At 43.8% G+C, this 19,768-nt stretch overlaps 1 protein-coding gene across 1 annotated transcript in view; it reads right to left on the bottom strand.

The window, feature by feature from the left end:
• The window catches only part of col4a4 (collagen, type IV, alpha 4), a 51,789-nt gene that overhangs the window by 8,442 nt on the left and 23,579 nt on the right, over positions 1-19,768 (bottom strand). The window contains exons 17-44 of the mRNA XM_056375013.1: positions 17,786-17,839; positions 17,524-17,584; positions 17,276-17,380; positions 17,013-17,168; positions 16,803-16,892; positions 15,208-15,368; positions 15,011-15,083; positions 14,213-14,319; positions 13,086-13,269; positions 12,879-12,947; positions 12,671-12,778; positions 12,516-12,584; positions 10,683-10,832; positions 9,673-9,834; positions 9,347-9,514; positions 9,125-9,268; positions 8,286-8,393; positions 3,893-4,071; positions 3,565-3,628; positions 3,367-3,441; positions 3,151-3,258; positions 2,827-2,934; positions 2,231-2,302; positions 1,523-1,651; positions 1,294-1,401; positions 1,061-1,216; positions 608-856; positions 314-430 (exon numbers count right to left, since the gene is read on the bottom strand). Of these exons, the coding sequence (XP_056230988.1) occupies positions 314-430; positions 608-856; positions 1,061-1,216; positions 1,294-1,401; positions 1,523-1,651; positions 2,231-2,302; positions 2,827-2,934; positions 3,151-3,258; positions 3,367-3,441; positions 3,565-3,628; positions 3,893-4,071; positions 8,286-8,393; positions 9,125-9,268; positions 9,347-9,514; positions 9,673-9,834; positions 10,683-10,832; positions 12,516-12,584; positions 12,671-12,778; positions 12,879-12,947; positions 13,086-13,269; positions 14,213-14,319; positions 15,011-15,083; positions 15,208-15,368; positions 16,803-16,892; positions 17,013-17,168; positions 17,276-17,380; positions 17,524-17,584; positions 17,786-17,839 (3,334 nt within the window). The remainder of the gene's footprint in view (positions 1-313; positions 431-607; positions 857-1,060; positions 1,217-1,293; positions 1,402-1,522; positions 1,652-2,230; positions 2,303-2,826; positions 2,935-3,150; positions 3,259-3,366; positions 3,442-3,564; positions 3,629-3,892; positions 4,072-8,285; positions 8,394-9,124; positions 9,269-9,346; positions 9,515-9,672; positions 9,835-10,682; positions 10,833-12,515; positions 12,585-12,670; positions 12,779-12,878; positions 12,948-13,085; positions 13,270-14,212; positions 14,320-15,010; positions 15,084-15,207; positions 15,369-16,802; positions 16,893-17,012; positions 17,169-17,275; positions 17,381-17,523; positions 17,585-17,785; positions 17,840-19,768) is intronic.

Here is a 19,768-nt window from a genome sequence, read left to right as displayed (position 1 = left end):
CATTATTTGTAAACTGATTCATTCAGTTCAGGGTTCACAAAAAATATCAATATCACAGAGACATGAGACTGGCGTCCCCTCGGGAGCTCACAGCCCGGGTCCCAAGGTGACTACCGTGGTCTCAGGGAGAACAGTCTTACCTTGACGAGGCCTTTAGTAATTTACCACTTACCTAGTAAAAAATAATAAGTAATTATAAAAAATAAGTGCAATTATGAAAATCTGACCTTAAGTGAACCAACTACGTAAAACAACATAAAACTAATAATAAGCGTTAGACAATCAGATTAACATAGACAGGTGGGGGTGTCACCTTTGGCTCCATCTACTCCTTGCTCCCCCTGCAGGCCTGGCTCTCCTTGGTTTCCGTCTCGACCTGGGGGCCCCACAAAGCCTATTGGTCCCAAAGATCCAGGATTCCCCCTCATACCTGAAACACACCATCCATTTCAATAATCAGCTGATGCTAGGAGTTTAACTTGGGAAGGCTTTATTTTCCATCTGCTGTGAATCAGCTGAGCTGGTTCTGGATTTGATTTTCCTAGAATCACATTTGTTCCAACAGAAAACAGTCTGAATGTGACCTGGTCCACTTCCTGTTGCTCACCTTTGAATCCCTTCAGGCCATTTTCTCCCTGGAGGCCAGCCTCTCCAAGTCTACCAGGGGGGCCAGGGGGGCCCGGGGGGCCAGGCTGTGGGGGAGGGTAAGTGGGACACGGGGAGACTCCGCCTCTTTCTCCCTTTGGACCAACTGGTCCATCAAGTCCTTTTGGTCCTGGAGGCCCTCTCTGACCAGTACAACCTTTAGGGCCCTGATTACCAGGTAGTCCCATCAGACCTTGTGACCCCTTCATACCTGATCTCACACACACACACACACACACACACACACACACACACACACACACACACACACACACACACACACACACACACACACACACAAAATTAGATGTGGAAGCAGTCAGTGGAGTCACTCAAACACTCACCATTCCAGTGTTGTTGAGGTATAACCTGCTCTAAGTGAGGGTCTGCCTCTGATACATGGAGAGAGTCTGACCTTTCACTCCACAGTCTCCAGGGTTGCCTGGCAGTCCTTTGGGTCCCAGAGATCCCTTTGAGCCAATTTGACCCCGGCATCCTGAGTCCCCATTGTCCCCTTCATCCCCAAGTACTGGAGGGTTAGGACCTGGATCCCCCATGTCCCCAGCACAACCTGAAACACCAACCCAGGTCAGAGGTCATCCAGTGTGATCTGCTGAAATTTATTAAACCTGAATGTTAAAGTCTGACCTGGCTCTCCATCTGGTCCAGAACAACCAGGATCTCCACATGGGCCTGAGACTGGATTTTGACAGTTGGGTCCACGTTTACCTGGAGGTCCAAAACTACCTGGAGGTCCTGCAACAACACATGAAGACACATTATGGACAGAGAGTCAGAGTGAAGGTCTGGTCTTCAGATGGATCAGTGACGTTAACATCCCTGCTGCACTGACTCAATGTATCACACTGTTACAGACCTTTGGGTCCTGGGGGGCCGTTGGGTCCTGGTTGTCCAGGCTGGGATGGACCAGAGGGACCTGAAGGACCTGGAGGACCCTTATCCCCTGGAAGACCCTGGAGACCCGGAGGACCCTGCACACCCAGACCTAAAAAGACGATGGACATTTAGAGGAATCAGTTTTTTTTAACATTATTTTAAAACTAAATATGTCTCTAACTGAACTCTGACAAGAAGAGGTTCAACAAGATCCTTCCACCATTATTCTCTTGAAGATCTGCTGTAAAACCAGATTTGTGTGACTCTGGACCACATGTTGAACACAGTTTGCAGTCACCACTTATTGCCCCTTCATCCAGGTTTTCATCATATCCTCATTTCTCACATGTAGAAACTTGTCCAACCACAAAATCACCAACAGGTCAGGTTCATGCCTAGCACAGCTGTCATCACATCAAGTATGGAGCTTTGGTCGAAGAGTTCTGGTGTAGAGTCCCTATCAGACCCAACGCACTTTCTTCAAAGACAAAGGTATATGTTTGTTTTGGAGACAAATAAATAACAATGACCTAAATCTGAACCTGAACCTAAACCTGAGCTTGACCCGACACAGAGTCTGTTGCTGGAACCAATCAGGTTACGGTCAGGTTGCTGAACTCTACTTTGGTTGCATGATATCAGGTGGTTGTGTATGTGTGGAGATAAAAAAGATGACAATGGGTTTTACCTCTGGTCCCCATGTCCCCTTTCACTCCTTTCAGTCCATCCAGTCCATGAAGTCCCAGTGGTCCAGGAGGACCTGATGCAAAAAAACCATCCAGAAGAAAAATTTAAACAAACATGTACACTGTAATCTGTCAGGTCCATAAAGGTTTGGTTAGCAGCTACACTAATGTTGGTTATTTACATTGTGGCATCATCTCCACCTGGTATCTACCTGTCAGGTGAGTCTAGACAATGACATCTGATCACCTTTACATTTACACCTGGTATCAACAAGATAATTTTAAGCGAAGGGACGTGATGTGGGATACTCTTGAGGGACCACTATGACGTGCAGGTGTGGGGTCATGTGACAGAAAGATACGGCTGTAATTAGACTAAAACTGCTAACTGCGCTAGTATTTTATTGAATCTGAATACAGTTCCAAATCCGCTTAATGAATCCGAATCCTTTTGAATTTTTTCTTGATCCAGATCAAATATCCACCTGGAGACAGAAGGTCACCTCCACCCTCTTCCACTGAAGGAAAGCTTCTCTAAAAACCTTTTTAAAAAATCTAACATGGACACATGACAGCAGGTCTGGGTTTGAGTTCTGACCTTGGAGTCCCGAGCAGCCCTGCGCTCCTGGAGGACCATCAGCACCCGCTTTGCCAGGAAGACCTGGACAACCTGGACGACCTCCGGGACCTGAAGGACCGGTCACACCTGAAATAAACCAGACAGACAGACAGACAGGTTTAGGGTCAGTAGCTTGTATGGCTATAACTCCGGATGTAAATCCGGTCTTCCTCCCATTCTGCTCCCAGACAGATTGATCTGATGCTGGTTTTTACTGGTTTTGGTTGGTATCAGGTCACACAACTCAGCTCATGTTACAGAGTAAAGGTAAAATAATGATGAGGTCCAGGAGAACCTGTTTACCTGGTGAACCTGGGTCTCCATGGTGGCCTGGATCTCCTTTGCATCCTTTCTGTCCCGGAGGCCCGAGGAAACCAGGTCTTCCGGGATCTCCTCGAGGTCCAGGAGGTCCTGAGTTAGAGAAACATTCATACAGAAACTCACCTGATGGTTTAAACAATGATGACGTGTTTTATAATCGTTTTCATTACAAAACACGTTGCTCTGAGCAAGCCTCACCTGTGGGGCCAAAGTCTCCAGGAGGCCCCCTGTTTCCAGGTAGGCCAGGAGAACCAACAGAATCTCCTTTATCACCTGAAACACAAACACAAACTTTATACAACAAGCTGCAGGAGTCAAATCTTCTGTCTCTTTTATTTCATGCATGAAAAGCATCAAATCCATCTGCTGAGTCATGGTGGTCGGTTGACTTTGTACCTTTCTGTCCCGTACATCCTTGGTGACCAGGCTCTCCAGATTTCCCTGGACATCCTGGGTCACCCTGAAACCACAAATGATAACGATAACCACAATCAATATTTCTGAACAGGTCTTTTGTTAGTCCCACCTTTGAATCTTCAAGTTGAAATCTTAAAGTTACCATGTGCAGTCACAAAGACCTGAGACAGTCCAGCCTGTACAGGTGTGACGAGCAGCTGTACTTCCTGTTTCACTCTCAGGTTAGGTTTCTGTAGTCACACTCTCAGATATCTCGACATCATTATATCTGACCAATGAACTCTTTTTTTGAACCTCTTTTTCTTACCTGATCTCCAGTTGGTCCAGGGAAGCCAATGAGTCCTGGAGGTCCTTGACGTCCAGGTGGTCCAGGGGATCCTGACATACCGCAGGAACCTGGCAGTCCTGGGCGTCCAACAATACCTGGGGGGCCATTGCTGCCTGGACACCCTGGCTTACCAGTAGCGCCTTGCACACCTTTACTTCCTGTAGAGATGTGTTTGATAATAAAGGATCAGTCTGATGTTGCTGTGTCACAGACCCTCATTTCTGCTCTTATCTCTTGTTCCTGTGGACCAGTTGTAGGGTTTGCAAAAACTTCACCAACAACATCTGTTGTACCACTGGTGCATACCCTCTCCAGGAAATAGCCACAGCCTTTAATCCTGAGTCCATCAGTCACAAAAGCTCACACCTTCTCTTGCCAACTCAACTTTTACATGTCTCAGGAGATTCTCAGTCATCCAGATCATGCTTTGTCTACTTGCTCTCTGTAAGGTTATATTTGTGTTGCATGTTGGTAACTTTGGTTTAAGGATGTCCTGAATGTGAACTTTAGGTAGGCTGCTGACCTTTGGGGGAGCAGGAGATCACGGAGTCTGTTACACGTCAAGGGTTTTATGGTTATATTGGTGTTTAGAAGATTATCTACATCCTGGCAGAGATTTAGTGATGCAGGTACTTCCACGAGGATGTAAGCAATAAAAGTGAAACACTAAGAGAAAGGTTTTGAGGTTAAACAGATGATAATTATCAGGCCCTGATCAAGTTAGGATATAAGCAGCTCAAGTTCTGTCATTCAGTGAGAGACTTGGTTTACCCAGCACCAGATCTGTCCTTTGTGCACAAATAAACCAGCCAAACTGAAGCATTAACTTGTTGGTCTGATTTGTACACTTTTCCATCTCTCGGTCACAAGAAATCATCTTTTCACTCCCCAAAGGGAATTGGACTTGCTTGACGTTCTTGAAAATGTTTCTTTAGGTCTAACTGACTCATGTGGAAGTAACTGAACAAACTGCCAGAAATAAAAATGAAAGGAATAAAACCCAGAACACTACTGAGCTTAAGTTTAAGCAGAAGTGGTGACTGACTGAGATGTTTGTCCCTCTGGGTTTACAGTAGCTATGTATGACAAACCCATGCACTCAAACCATCCTCCCTCAACTCAATACAATCTGACTGGACTGGACTTGACCTGACTCAACACAACATGACTTGACACATTACATGACTTGACTCAACACACCTTGATCTGATATTTATACGTTTAGTGCCTGTGTTATTTTACATTTTGATTTAATTAGTTTTAATGTGTTCAGGCCATTTCTTATTTCTGCTGCTGCCATGAAACATATGAACAAACATGGCAGATCTCTGTTGATTAACTGTAGAGACGTGAACTCATACTGGATAGCTAGCAATGTGTTTTCAGACTTGTTGTGGTTGTTAAATTGTTACCAGCTCATGGTTTACAATAATGAAAATTACATTTCAAAGTCGTCTGTTATAATTAGTCTTAAACTGTGAGATGAGTGGTAAGGTTTTCAGTGTATTTTCTATTTTACCAGAGTACCTGAATGCAGCACTGAACCTGACTCTGCCACTCAATGACTCAATTCCAATCAGGCTCCTACACCCTAACTCTGTGTGGAGTCACACTCGTGGCTGTGGAGGGTCTCTTCGTTAAAGAGATAGCTTAGGTTTGACGTGGGGTTGTGTGAGCATAGTGCATCATGCATAGTCAGTGTGTTACCTGCAGTAGATATAGATCAGCACGCTGCCAATTAGGAGAGGCAGCAGTAAACTGTGTAGTACAGCGTAATACAGTGCGCTCCACAGCAGCGCTTGTGCGTAGGAATGTAGTGTAGCGTACATACCTGGCCTGGCATTAGTCACAAGCCATTAAAAAAGTTCACTGTAAGGACATGCAGCGTTATAGACCCACAATTGACACTTTGTGACTCTTCCCACCATCAAACTATCACATTGATAGGAAACAGAGACAAAGGACCCTTCTCTCACAAACAGACCATGCTGTTCTCATGTCAGAAGGATGCACAATCAGGTCATGGGTCAAAGGGTCAGCTCCAGAGGATCCACGAATGCAAACCAGGCAAACTGGAGAATATAGGCAAAATCTCCAGTTTGTAACAATAAGACTCTGTCTAATGATATTTGATCGTTTCTTATATAGGACAAGTCCAAAAGGACTGATTAACACTAAGGTGTGAATCCTGGCCTCTCTGTGCCATGCATGAATACACACACACACACACACACACACACACACACACACATACACACACACACATACACATACACACACACAAACACACACACCAACCTCCCTTCCTCTGTCCCTCTCTAAACATCCAGAATGTCCATATTATTATTATTACGGTAAAAGAACTAATGTGTAATCCACATTTATAGACTATTCGCTTTAGGAAATGTTTATATTGTTGATTGATCAGTTAACCACTTGTATCATGATTAATTCCAGGTTTGAAGGATGTAATATGAAATCAACACTCCTATTACTCCTCTCTGCCGTTATTAGTGCAAGTAGTTTATATGTTATTTCATTTAATGTTTTGTGGTCATGGTGGAAGACTGATGTGCAAGTTTATAGGTAAACTCTAGAATTAAACTATTCAAAAGTTCTGTGGAAAATTACTCACTTCTCCAAGTTGAAACACAGGAGAAGAAGGGTGTGCCAGCCCCCAGTGGATAAAACAGTCGTGATCAGTTCACACATAGCTCAATAGCTCTGTGGTCCAGGCTCTTACCAACAGCCCGGTTCTGTAGCTATGTAAACTCTGAGCTCTAAGCCGCTAGCCACAAACTCATGGCTCTTAGCCATTTTTGCACTTAAACGATTTGTCCGCATCCTTTATTCTTTTTTTGCCACATGCTCCAAGTAACACAGGCAATGTTTTATTTTTATAAGCCAATTCAAGACCATCTGAACCAAAACAACAGAAGTAGCTCAGAGTAATTTTGTAACTTTTAATTATTATCAAGTTTTCCTTTTTGAAGATTTTTGACAGTCTCCTCTAAAGTTATCCAGCCAAAGTGAAGAGCATTAGAGTTTAATTCATATCAACCCACAAGCGACGCCAGCTGATAACATCTGCACGACCTCCTGCAGAGAAGCCGAGCAGAAATCAAGAGTTCCTGAGACAGAAAGTCTCCTGGCAAACTCCACCAGAGCTGAACCGCTGAGACACCGGCAGAATCCGTCATCCTGATAACGGGACACGGCCTCCAGGAGAACCCACCTAGATCCCACGTCTCCAGGGTTACCACGGCAACCACAGCCACCTGGGTTCCATCCAAGGGTCTTCAGCTACAGCGCAACTCACAGTAGGCCGGTCTTAACACTCTGCTCATGACTGGGTTGATGTCGAAATATAGCAATATTTAATCATCAAACCTAATTTGTAGATGTAGCATCATTAGCTGTATAGCCATAGTGTATAGCCATAACATATTCTCTCCCACCATTGCCAACTCTTCACACTGCTCATTTCATTATTATTTTCATCTTTATGATTATTGCACCTTGCATTTATTCCCAGTTGTTGTACTGTTGTGTTCTTTTGACGTAGAGACTGGAGATCCATTGAATCGAGAAGTCATGGCTTCTGATATGAGAGTAATCACATTAATCAATTAAGTAATTCATTGTTGTCCTCCCTAAGGACTGGTGCCCCTTTCAATGACAGCAAACTCTAAATTGTGGTATTCACAATACACTAGTGCCAAAGGAAAGTGTTGCTTTCATGAGAAAATGAAGCGCTGAAAATATTCTACATGAAGTGTACATTGCATCTCTTACGACGCAGTTCGGTGGCGTGATCTACAGATTCAGCCTCTCGTCCATTTTTCACGTATTCTGTGCACATCTCTCAACAAACACAGACAGATAAAAGACCTGTTCTTTTCTATGTCTAGTCTGGATCTGAATATGACACTTTTTTTTTTTTTAACATTTTAGCAGCTGCATGTGGAGACAGAGACATTGTACTGACATTTTCTGTCAAAAAGTAATTGATTAATTAATTAATAATGAAGAGAAATCTAACATTCCAGTAACAATTTATGACTCATCCTTTGGAAATAACTGCACAGAGCTCTCATTTGTTGGTTTGTGGCCTTTTATCCATCATGGACTCAAAGTGGGACCGCCCTCTGGGACTCTGGTCTGTAAACCTACACTACTGCAGCCTCTGTTGAAGACTCAATAACCAACTCCCAATTCAGGGGGGAATGAGGCAGAGCCTTCACACAGACACATAACAGAGTAAGAGTAGGTTGGGGGAGGGTGTTGGTGCGGGATGGGAATTGTGTATGACATTAAACCCTGCAACACTGGTCTCTACGGTAACAGTCAATGATAATTATTTGGCTCTGACCTCGGGGTCCAGGGAAACCCTTGATTCCGGCGGGTCCTGGTTTTCCTGTCTCTCCTTTGATTGGGACACACATGGTATCTCCTGGAGGCCCTGGGGGCCCTTTACATCCTGAGGGGACACACAGGAGGGTTTTCAACACAGCTGAGGTGAGATCTGTGTCAGCAACATGTTTCATTGTTTATTAACACTACTGTACTGAATTCATGCAGTTAATACAAGGAGTACAGTACTGCGGCAGGGATTATAGTACTGCAGGGATTATAGTACTGTAGCAGGGATTATAGTACTGCAGCAGGGATTATAGTACTGCAGCAGGGATTATAGTACTGCAGCAGGGATTATAGTACTGTAGCAGGGATTATAGTACTGCGGCAGGGATTATAGTACTGCAGGGATTATAGTACTGTAGCAGGGATTATAGTACTGCAGCAGGGATTATAGTACTGTAGCAGGATTATAGTACTGTAGCAGGATTATAGTACTGCAGCAGGGATTATAGTACTGCAGCAGGGATTATAGTACTGTAGCAGGGATTATAGTACTGCAGCAGGGATTATAGTACTGCAGCAGGGATTATAGTACTGTAGCAGGGATTATAGTACTGTAGCAGGGATTGCAGTGCTGCAGCAGGGATTATAGTACTGCAGCAGGGATTATAGTACTGCAGCAGGGATTATAGTACTGCAGCAGGGATTATAGTACTGTAGCAGGGATTATAGTACTGCAGCAGGGATTATAGTACTGTAGCAGGGATTATAGTACTGTAGCAGGGATTGCAGTGCTGCAGCAGGGATTGCAGTACAGTAATAGTATCTGTAGTAGTATCACTTAGCATTTACCCTTCTCTCCTTTTGGCCCATCACATCCTTGAGCTCCATCTCGTCCATTGAACCCTCTCTCTCCTGTCCATCCTGGCGCTCCAGTGGCCCCAGTCTGTCCTGAAGCCCCTTGCACTCCATACGTGCCTTGGGGTCCCAACAGACCTGAAATAGAGTGTCTTTCAGAGAAATTGTGTCATCAGGAAACATTTAAACACAGGTGTGTTGGTGGGAGGAGCTCACCTTTCTGACCGTCGGGCCCTGGCAGTCCAGAGTCTCCAATGGGGCCAGAGGGGCCCTGGGGCCCCGGGTATCCTGGGACACCTGGAGAACCTGGTTTCCCTAAAGGGCCTTGAAGGCCAAAGCCTGGAGGACCCACCTCCCCAGTCTCACCTTTCTCTCCCTGAAAACCTGAAAATTAAACATGATGTCACCACAGATTAACAGACAGCACTGAAACTTTAATATTTTTCTACAGAGAAGAAAGAAGTCATACTGATTAAGTTTTATTTTAACAACGAGCTTCTCTTAAATATGTAATGTAACATGAAGTAAAGTAAAGAGTTTACCTGGGGGTCCAGTGGGTCCCTGAGGGCCAAAGGGGCCCCTGGAACCGGGTTTCCCTATGTCACAGAGGCCAGGTGAAGGACCTGGGGGACCAGTGATACCTGGGGCTCCATCCTGCCCTCTCTGGCCATTCGCTCCAGGGCCCCCGGCCAGACCCTGGACTCCTGGACAAACACAGAAAACAAGTGAGGTCTTATCACAGCAGAACAGAGGAGACGTAGCAGGAATGAGTGTGGATCAGATCAGATCAGATCAGATCAGATCAGATCAGATCAGAACAGAACAGATCAGATCAGAACAGAACAGATCAGATCAGATCAGAACAGATCAGATCAGAACAGATCAGATCAGATCAGATCAATTCAGTTCAGTTCAGTTGAGATTAGATAAATTCAGTTCAGTTCAGTTCAGTTCAGTTGAAATCAGATCAGTTCAGTTCAGTTCAGTTGAAATCAGATCAGTTCAGTTCAGTTGAGATCAGATCAGTTCAGTTCAGATAGTTTCAGATCAGATCAAATCAGATCAAATCACCATACTTGACTTCCTCTCACAGTCGACTCTTTACTTCTTCCTCTTACTTGGGTTTTTCCCGCGATCTTTCATTAATATTCTGACACATTTTCAGGATGATGAACAGGTTGTACCTGGACCACTGTACAGGTGTGTGAGGGTGTAACACCCTTAGTTTCCATAACATATTCTCTCCCACCATTGCCAACTCATCACACTGCTCATTTCATTATTATTTTCATCTTTATGATTATTACACCTTGCATTTACTCTGTAAATAGTAGTTATATAAACTCCTTTATTTACACCCAGTTGTTGTCCTGTTCTATTCTTTTGACTTAGAGACTGGAGATCCATTGAATCGAGAAGTCATGGCTTCCGATATGAGATTGATAAATTTGGCAATGAAGTAATTCATTGTTGTCCTCCCAGAGGACTGGTGCCCCATTTCAACGAGAGTAAATTCTAAAATATGGCTTTCATCTCAGGTCTAGTCATTCACCTTGTACTCCGTCTATGCCGGGGGGACCAGGAACTCCTTTAGGTCCCTGAGAGCCCAGTGGTCCTGGGAAGCCAATGGGTCCTGAGGGTCCGACATCAGAGTCTCCTGCTGGGCCCCTGAGCCCAGGATAGCCTGGAATCCCTGGAGAGCCTGTACACACACAGTTAAACATCTGATGAGTCAGTTTCTATTCTGGGTTCTCATGTTCATACCTGAACAAGTTCTCAGAGGGAAAACCTTTTTCATCAGCCTGGTCCTCTGCGCAGGGACACAACTTCTGTTACACCTGTTCTTCATCCATGTGTTTACATGCAAGAAACTAAAGCAGCATAACCGGTGTGTTGTTAGTGGACATTGTGAACAGGTGAAACAGGAAGTTGACTGTGGATGTTGAGTTCACTGACTGAGCCTGTGTAGCTCACACCTGCAGATCGTATCAGATGAAGGTCAACAGTTGGAGCTCTGACCAGGGTTAGCTTCAGGACTTTCTTCCTGTTTACTTTCTCTCTCCCACCTCAGACACATCTCATAATGAGAGCCGAGAACACTCTCACCTGACTTTTACTGATGTGTTTTGGTTAGTTTAGACTGTTTTTCACTTCCTTTTCCCTCTGAGACTCATTTATTTGTCATAATTGCTGTGAAGTCTTGAGTTATGGCTAGAAACTGTTTTGTGCGGTCACAGTGACCTTGACCTTTGACCTTTGACCACCAAAATCTAGTCAGTTCATTCTCGAGTCCCAGTGGATATTTGTGCAAAATGTTAAGGGATTCCCTTAAGGAGTTCTGGAGATATTGCATTCACAAACCCAAAACCTTGAGGCCTGGTGAAAGCTTTTACCAAATTTGAAGAAATTCCCTCAAGGTGTTAGGGAGATATTGTTTTCACATGGCCTAAACCACATTTAGTGAGGTCACACTGACCTTGACCTTTGACCTTTGACTACCAAGATCTAATCAGTTCATCGTTGAGTCCAAGTGAATGTTTGTGCCAAATTTGAAGAAGTTCCTTCAAGGCCTTATTAAGATATCGTATTTCACGAGAATGAGACAGACGGACAAACTGAAAGCAATAAGCCTCTGACTCTGACTGTCGCCAGCGTGGAGACATAATATATCTAATATAGACCTAATTGTTCACAGAATAAATGACAAAAGAGCGTTAAGTTATCTCACCCTTCTCATGTGTTGAACTCTGTTCGTGCTAATGACCGCTGAAGGAGGTTGCAAACATTCATTCGTGAGTTAAACTTATTAACCAGCAGCTGCTGGACAACAGACAGGCAGGGAAAGACTGAGCGTGTGTTTGTTAGCATGTGAAGTGGGATGCGATTTATTTTATATGGTGTGTTATTTTTCAGATGTATGCCTCAGAATCTTTGTAGTTTTCAACAGAGTGAATGTTTTTGTGATTAATTCACTTTGTTACTTCATCTCAGACAAGGGTCTAGACGTGTTTCATTGTCATCTTTGGTTCCTCTGACACTTTTGTTTTATGGGACACAAAACAAGTAATGCCAAACCTTGAGATCACCACAAACAATTTGCTCCAGAATTAATTTGAGACTGGATACAGGCCACTTTCACTGAAGGGCCTATGCAGTTGGTTTGGTCACAATACGACTGCTGTGTTCTGGTCAAATGAATCCAACCAAGGGCGAGAAACCACCAGACTCTGATTCAACCAGACATGCTTTCATGGCTGAGTCACTGATTCAGAAAAATGGGTCCAGATGGGTCAGAACAGATGGTTTTGGTGTCATTTGGATCTTTGATCTATAAAACTACCGAGGTAAGACTCAGGTGTAAAGTAACCACTGACAGTGACTGTACCTGGATCTCCTCCGTAACTGAAGCCTTCAGATCCTTCTTCTCCAGTATCTCCAACAAGTCCTGGAGGCCCTGTAGGAGCCGGAGGCGAAATATGTAAAGATACTGTTATAGACAATCTACAGACATCAGGAGGTGTGACAGGTGTGCTCTGGTACCTTGTCGTCCAGGTAGTCCAGGAAGTCCAGACTGTCCTTTTTCTCCTTTAATTCCATCAGGCCCAGTGATGCCACGAAAACCTGAAGGACCTGGGAGTCCTGTGTAACCTGGAGACACAGACAGGTGGTCAGGCAGGTGAACAGGAAGTCAGACACACAGGTGGTTAGACAGGTGAACAGACAGACAGATGTTATGGGTGGTGTTTACCTGCGTTCCCAGTGTCTCCCTTCTCTCCTGGGGGGCCGGGGTTTCTGGGTACACAGGGCAGAGTGTCACCTGCAGGAAGAGGACCAGTCAAACAGGTAGTGGGAGGATTCATTGAGAGTTTAAATGAGGAGTTCTGGGAGAGCTAATGAAACATTGCTGGAGCAGGTTTTCACAGTACTTTAATGTTGACTTCAGATTGATTCTTACCAGTAGCCCCTTTTGGCCCTGGGGGACCCAGGATTCCTGGAGCTCCCGGCTCCCCAGGGGGCCCACGCTGTCCTATTGCTCCACCTACATCTGCTCCTGGAGAGCCTGGAGGTCCTGATGGTCCCTTTGGCCCTAAAAACCCTGGGAAGCCTCTGTCTCCAGGAGAGCTGGTGAAACTGTCACCCTGAACAGAAACAGGAGTCAGAACAGCTGGACCAGGAGCATCATCCAGCCAGAGGTGCTGCAGCTTTCATCACAGCAACAATGTGAAAAAGCTTCCTGGTTTTACAGTTACTGTTTTACCAGTGGTGGAGCTGAAACTGAGTAATGATGAGTAAATGCTCCCCACAGATGTACATGGATCTATCATTGACTTCCTGTGATACCGAAGAAAACCTGATGGTTGTGGGTCAGGTGGTCAGTTAGACGGAGTGGCTCTTGTCTATGACTTCTAAGCATCAAAATAATAATAATTTTTTTTTAATGACATGATCTTTAAAATATTAAAAATGTTAAGAAGTATTTGTTTGCTATTTCAGTCTGATTGTACGTTAAAAGATCACATCCATGCCAAAAACTGGAGTATCAACATGAAAAGCTGGTTAGCAGCAGGAACAGTTAAAAGGAAAGATGGTGAATCTGTCATATCTCTCCTCTGTCACAAAAAAACTGAGCCTCCCCTGTTCTCAGTTCAGTCCTGTTGTTTGATTGTTATCATTAAAATAAAAAGTGCTCTGAGACATTATTCTTACAGGGTCGGATGTGGACTGTCAAGATTTTTGAGATTTTCAAGTGGGTCATGAGTTGGAAAAGGTTGGGAACCACAGCTATAGAGAAAAGTCAGGGAGTCATTAAAATGTAAAGGGTTAATTTTCTGTGAGGAGGAATGAGATCAAGAACATTCATTAGATGAGGATGTAGTTTAGTTATGTTCTGTACATTAGTACAGAACTCAAGAGCTGTGAAATCACCACTAACTTCATGTCAATCTGATGTTCAGCTCTCTGTCTCTGGACTCCTCCATCCTCATCACTAACCATTCTGTTTCTGAGAAACTCTTTTTAACCCTTTCTATACTTGTACTACACTAACCTGTGCTGTGAGTTCACCTGGAGCATTTGACTCACCTGGGGACCAGGGTTACCAGGGGCGCCAGGGAGTCCATCACGTCCTCTTCTCCCAGAGAATCCTTGTCTGCCTGGGGGGCCGTACTGGCCAATGTTTCCTTTCTCACCTGGAGACAAACATCCAATCAGAGCCACTGATACAATGACACAAAATCACAGCTAAAGTCACATTAATTCATCTTCCTGATTTCTGCCTGATCACAAACACCTCACATTACCAACATCTGTATCAGTATTTCTTTTTTTTATTATATATTTTTTGGGCTTTTATTGGACAGAGACAGGAGAGAGACAGGGAGAGGGGGAATGACACGCAGTAAAGGGCCGTCCGATGCGGGATTTGAACCGGGGCCTGCTGCAGCGAGGACTGTAGCCTCTACACATGGGGCTCAACCTACTGCGCCACTCAACGCCCCATGTATCAGTATTTCTAAGGGGTCTTGGAACGTTTATGGCTGAACGGGATTAATGAAGAAAAAAACAAGCATAATAAATCAGATTACGATTATTATTGGTCTTAGATTGTGGGTATACACCATTTTGCTTTGTGCAAATATAAACTTTTTAAATGGTACATGTACATGTTAAAAGTTTATGTATGCAGATGATCAGATGATTTTGTTTGATTTTTAGAAACAACACACAAAATAAACAAATAGGGACATAAAACAGGAAGTGGGACTGCAAAAAAATAAATCTTTAAAATTGAAGAAAGAGACATTGTTTGACATAAGTGGTGTACTGGTGTGTAGAGTTCAGGAGAGGTGAGACAGGTGTGCAGACAGGTGACAAACTCACCTATTCTATCCACCACAATGAAATCTCCTTTCTGACCCTTTACCCCTTTGACGCCTGGAAATCCACCCAGACCCTACAGACACAAAAAAAATAATAAATAAAACAAAACCACAACACAAAAAGAACAAACACGCAAAAAGAATCAATGAACTTTGGGTTACTGATACGACCTCTGACCCTGGTGTTTGGTAACTCACCTGTTCTCCAGTATCTCCAGTATCTCCAGGTAAACCTTTCTCTCCTCTCTGCCCTGGGGCCCCTGGGACTCCTGGAAACCCCTGATTTCCCGAGTCACCCACAGGGCCGGGGGGGCCCCTTAGTATTAAAGGAGGGCCACAATTGCAGGCACCATTAGAGCCTATAACACGTAGGTAGATTTAAAAATAGAAAGTCAGGTTGTGGAGGTCCTCAGGGAAAATCTTTCCACTTAACCTCACATCAGGGATAACAACATGCTGGAGGGAAGCACTGCCAACACAAAACTGAAGCTGGATTGCTATCTGTCTATTAATTGGTTGCTGGACTTCAGGAACGAGGGTCTCGTATAATCTGAGCTAGTCCTATCCAAAAGGGATAAGAGAGGATGAGAGAGTGAGAGGAAGGTCTTTATTCCATTGTTTCATCTGTTAAAGCTCCATCTTTTCCTCTTCTTCTGTGTTTTATCTGAAGTGTTGATCCATAAGAAGATATGTTTGCGGTTTTAAGAACCAAGAACCATCTCAGTGTAGTTTTACATCTCCTCTCAAGTTTCTCTCCACAGCGCTAGTAACAAGGTTGGTGAGCCAATCTGGGGCTTTGGGCGTGGCTGAGGGTGGTGACTGTTTTGTTGTGACATCACAAAGTTACAGAAGTCCTGACGGCTGGTTTTAAGGCTGATTTTCTGAATACAGGCTGTGTGCATTTCTCTGTGGACTGAGGCTTTAATACTTTCACAGTATTAAAATAAAACCTAGACCTGCTTTATAATCAAACAACACATGGACAGAGACCTTTATATATGGAGCTTTAAATCCTCAGTCAGAAATGTGTCTGTACTTAGGTTTCCATCCAAATCTAATTTTAACCTCATTTTCAGAAAATGTACAAATAAAATATAAATTAATGCATGTTTCCATCCAGTCTGTTATGTGACTAGTACTGTGCAATACTTTTAAGCACTTGAGAAACTACCTTGAAAAACTATGTGCAGATGTCCCAAGTAAAACTGGTGTCATTTTAAAGGCAAAGGGGAGTCACAGCAAATACTGATCTGATTTAGGGATTTAATTTTTACTGGACTTTGGATGAAATTCACTGAGAAATCAAAACTATTCGTGGATTTATTTTGAAAACTTCCTCACTTTACTTTTATTGTCTAAAACCTTTGCACAGTGCTGTACATTCCGACCAATATCGTATTTTCACCTATCATGACTACAGTAACTGTCCTCACCCAAATTCAAAAGTCAAGTCAGAGTTCTTGTCATTATTTGCAGGGTTCTGCATGGTCATACCGACATTAGAGATCTATTGCAGCCCTTTGTCTCCAGCAGGCCTCTGAGGTCTCATTGGGGTTTGTTGGTTGTTCCCAACTCTAGGCTCAACAGTAAAGGACAATGTGCTTTGTAATGTTTATAAAGACCCGAGGAAAGTCTTGCACAATAGGAGGATTCTTCCAGTGATCCAGGTGGTGTCAGTCTGATGTGATGACATCACAGACACATGAGAACCAGTGATACGAAACTTCCCACTCAACATTTCATTGGTCTAGAAAATAGCAATCAATTAAGAATCAATCAGTCTAGACAATGACCTTTAAACCCTGGGAATCCCTGATCCCCTGGTATTCCCTGTTGACCCAGGTCTCCTGATTCTCCTGGGGCCCCGGGAAGACAGTAACGACCTGAGGAGAGAAACAAGTGGTAAGTATGTCAGCATTCAGTGATCTCTGCTGATTACAATGATTGATATGTTATAGGCATGTCTGAAGTTAAAGAACAGGTGAACAAGAGTTCTCTGGTACCTGGACTTCCTGGTTCTCCTTTCAATCCTCTAAATCCGGGATATCCTGGTTTTCCAGGTTCTCCAGGTGTGGGTCCATCTTTATAGACCGGACCTGGATCTCCTCTCTCCCCTTTGGATCCTGGAACTCCGCTCGGACCTACAATACCTGCTGGACCTGAGGAGGAACCATCAGAGAACTTTATTCATCTTATGCCACCTAAACACATTTCACCTTCACTGTCACTGTCAGAACACATGATGCTGCCTTGCTCATAGGCTGACCAGGTATGGAGAGGCCGGGGGCTCCAGGAGGACCATGCATTCCCATCAGCCCCATGTCTCCTTCGGGGCCGCTCAGTCCGGGGGGCCCGCTGCCTCCAACATCACCTTGAAAACAGGTGGCAGTTAGTTGACATCATACCAAACTGATGACATCACACCAAAGTGATGACATCATACCAAGCAGACAAGGACAGAATCTGTTGATTGATCACCAATGAGCTGATCAATCAGTTTGTATTGATCCATACCTGTGTGTGTAACATCTACCTCCTGAGGGAGGCCTTTAGGACCTGGATCTCCCATCATGCCCTGGGAACAGACAGATTCATGACAGACGATATAATCACAGGCAGGTGCTCAGATGTCCTCCAACAAGGATCATACGTCAGTTTCATTATAGAAGATACAGCAGGTGTTAGAGGAGGGGCAGTCAAACACCTTAGGTGTCTGGATTTACCTGTCTCTGATTGGTCAGGACAGAAACATTACAGACAGAAAAAAATGACTGACCTTAGGACCTTCTCGTCCAATCAGACCTGGGAGGCCTGGACTTCCTTGAATCCCCTGAAAACACATAGACACACACACTTTTAGAACAAGGAAATCCTGGTTTCTGATTGGCTGGCGGGTGTACATCATAGGAGGAAACCCAGGACACAACTTCAAATTATCACATAATGCTCTTCTAGAAATTCTCAAACCAGAGAAATCTGTGATTTTAATCAAATAAACACATGTCATTTGGTTGCCTGTCAATGACATCATATCCCCTTTGCTCATCTATACCATGTAATATAGGTTTTTGTGCATGTAAATGGTCTACACAGTCTCAAGGATCAAAGTTTACACCACAGGGAGTAACTCTTACAGGGTTGGTTTGTTTGGTTTTCCTTTGTATGAAACGCCCTGTTGGGGTCCCGACATTACTTCCATTTAGGGCTGGGAAATAAAACGTTAGCAATGATCATGCGAAATTATTTTCCTGGATAGAAACATTAAAAATGTTGGATAAATGTTCAATATAATTCATTTCCATGCTTATAGCACGCCCACAAATGAATCACAAACGGCCAATCATGTCGCAGGAATAGAGGTCTGCATTGTGCAAGTTAGGATGCATGGTGAGAGGTATAAATACAGGACAGCACGTGACATTATTTACAGATGCACGCAGTGGCTGATGGGCTAGAAGCAAATAAGGTGAAATGAGTGACACCGCAGAAAAAGCAGAACACAGCTAAGAGGATGAAAATATCGTCAACAAGAGAGGCCATTGGTGGACATTTTATGTTTGAGATTATGTTTGGATTGTTTTATTTTGTAGTTTGTTTCCTTGTGTGTCTCAATGTTTTTACTTCCTGTCTTTGTCCTGTTTCCCTCCTTGTTGATTGTCTGCCCCGCCCTAATGTGTTTCACCTGTCTTCAATCACCCTTGCCTCTCTTGTGTCTATTTATTCTCTGTGCTCCCCAGTGTCTGTGTCAGTTTGTCTGTAATTGTCCTGTGTGTTACCTGTTGTTATCCCCTGTGGTTCCTTGTGTTTTGGCCTGCTGTTTTTGACCCCTGTGTATCCCCGTGTTTCGGCTTCTGTTCGATTGGTTCACCAGTGTTTTGTAAGTAGTCACTTTTTTTTGTTTTGTTATTAAAACATTTTTTGCACTAATCCCTTGTGTGGTTGCATTTGGGTCCAGCCTTACTCCCAAGACGTGACACTCTCAACTTCAGTAGTTTGGAAAAGTTTTGGCTATTTACAGTCCGGCAAAAAAAAAGAGCAATGCACACTGCAAACTGTGCCGGAGACCGGTTCCATCAAAGACAGGCAACTCCACAAACCTGTTTCATCATTTGAAACAATATCACCCGTTAGAACACACCAGAAAGTAAGAAATTAAAGGCCAAAATGAGCGCCGGGCCAGTACCCAGTGCAAGTCTTCTTTGTCTATTCATTTATTATCCAGTCTGATCATGTTACATGTGTGCTGTATCACACCGCAGAACTTAATTTTTTCTATTTACTTTGTTGAGTAAAAAGGACTGAAAAGGATCTGTTTTTGTCATGTTCTGACTAAATAGAACAGTTTGAAACCACAATTGACTGAAAGAAATAAAGATGTGCCATTTATTGTGATAAATATCGATATTGATTGATATGTACATTTTTATCGTGATAACAATTTTGGCCATATTGCCCAGCCCTAGGTTCAGGACTTTTGCTCAAAATGATAAGGCAGAACTGAAGCCGTCACAACCATTTGTTTACACAAGACATGAGCAACAGGTCATTGCCATGGTTGTTGCCGCCAAGCTGAAGCTGACCAATCAGAGCCCAGTGTGCTTCAGTGGGAGGAGGGGGGCCTTAGAGAGCCCTGAGCTCTAACAGAGCGTTTCAGACAGAGGGTGAAGAGTACAGTATAAAATGTACAGCAGAAGAAGAAAAATGTCTTTTCAGAACATTAAAGCATGTAAATCTATTTTAGTCGACACCAAGAATGAAA

Source organism: Seriola aureovittata, chromosome 4 (genome assembly GCF_021018895.1).
Source record: "Seriola aureovittata isolate HTS-2021-v1 ecotype China chromosome 4, ASM2101889v1, whole genome shotgun sequence".
Classification (NCBI taxonomy): Eukaryota; Metazoa; Chordata; class Actinopteri; order Carangiformes; family Carangidae; genus Seriola; species Seriola aureovittata.
The sequence above is the reverse complement of the archived record's forward strand: the minus strand, read 5'-3'. Positions and strand labels throughout refer to the sequence as shown.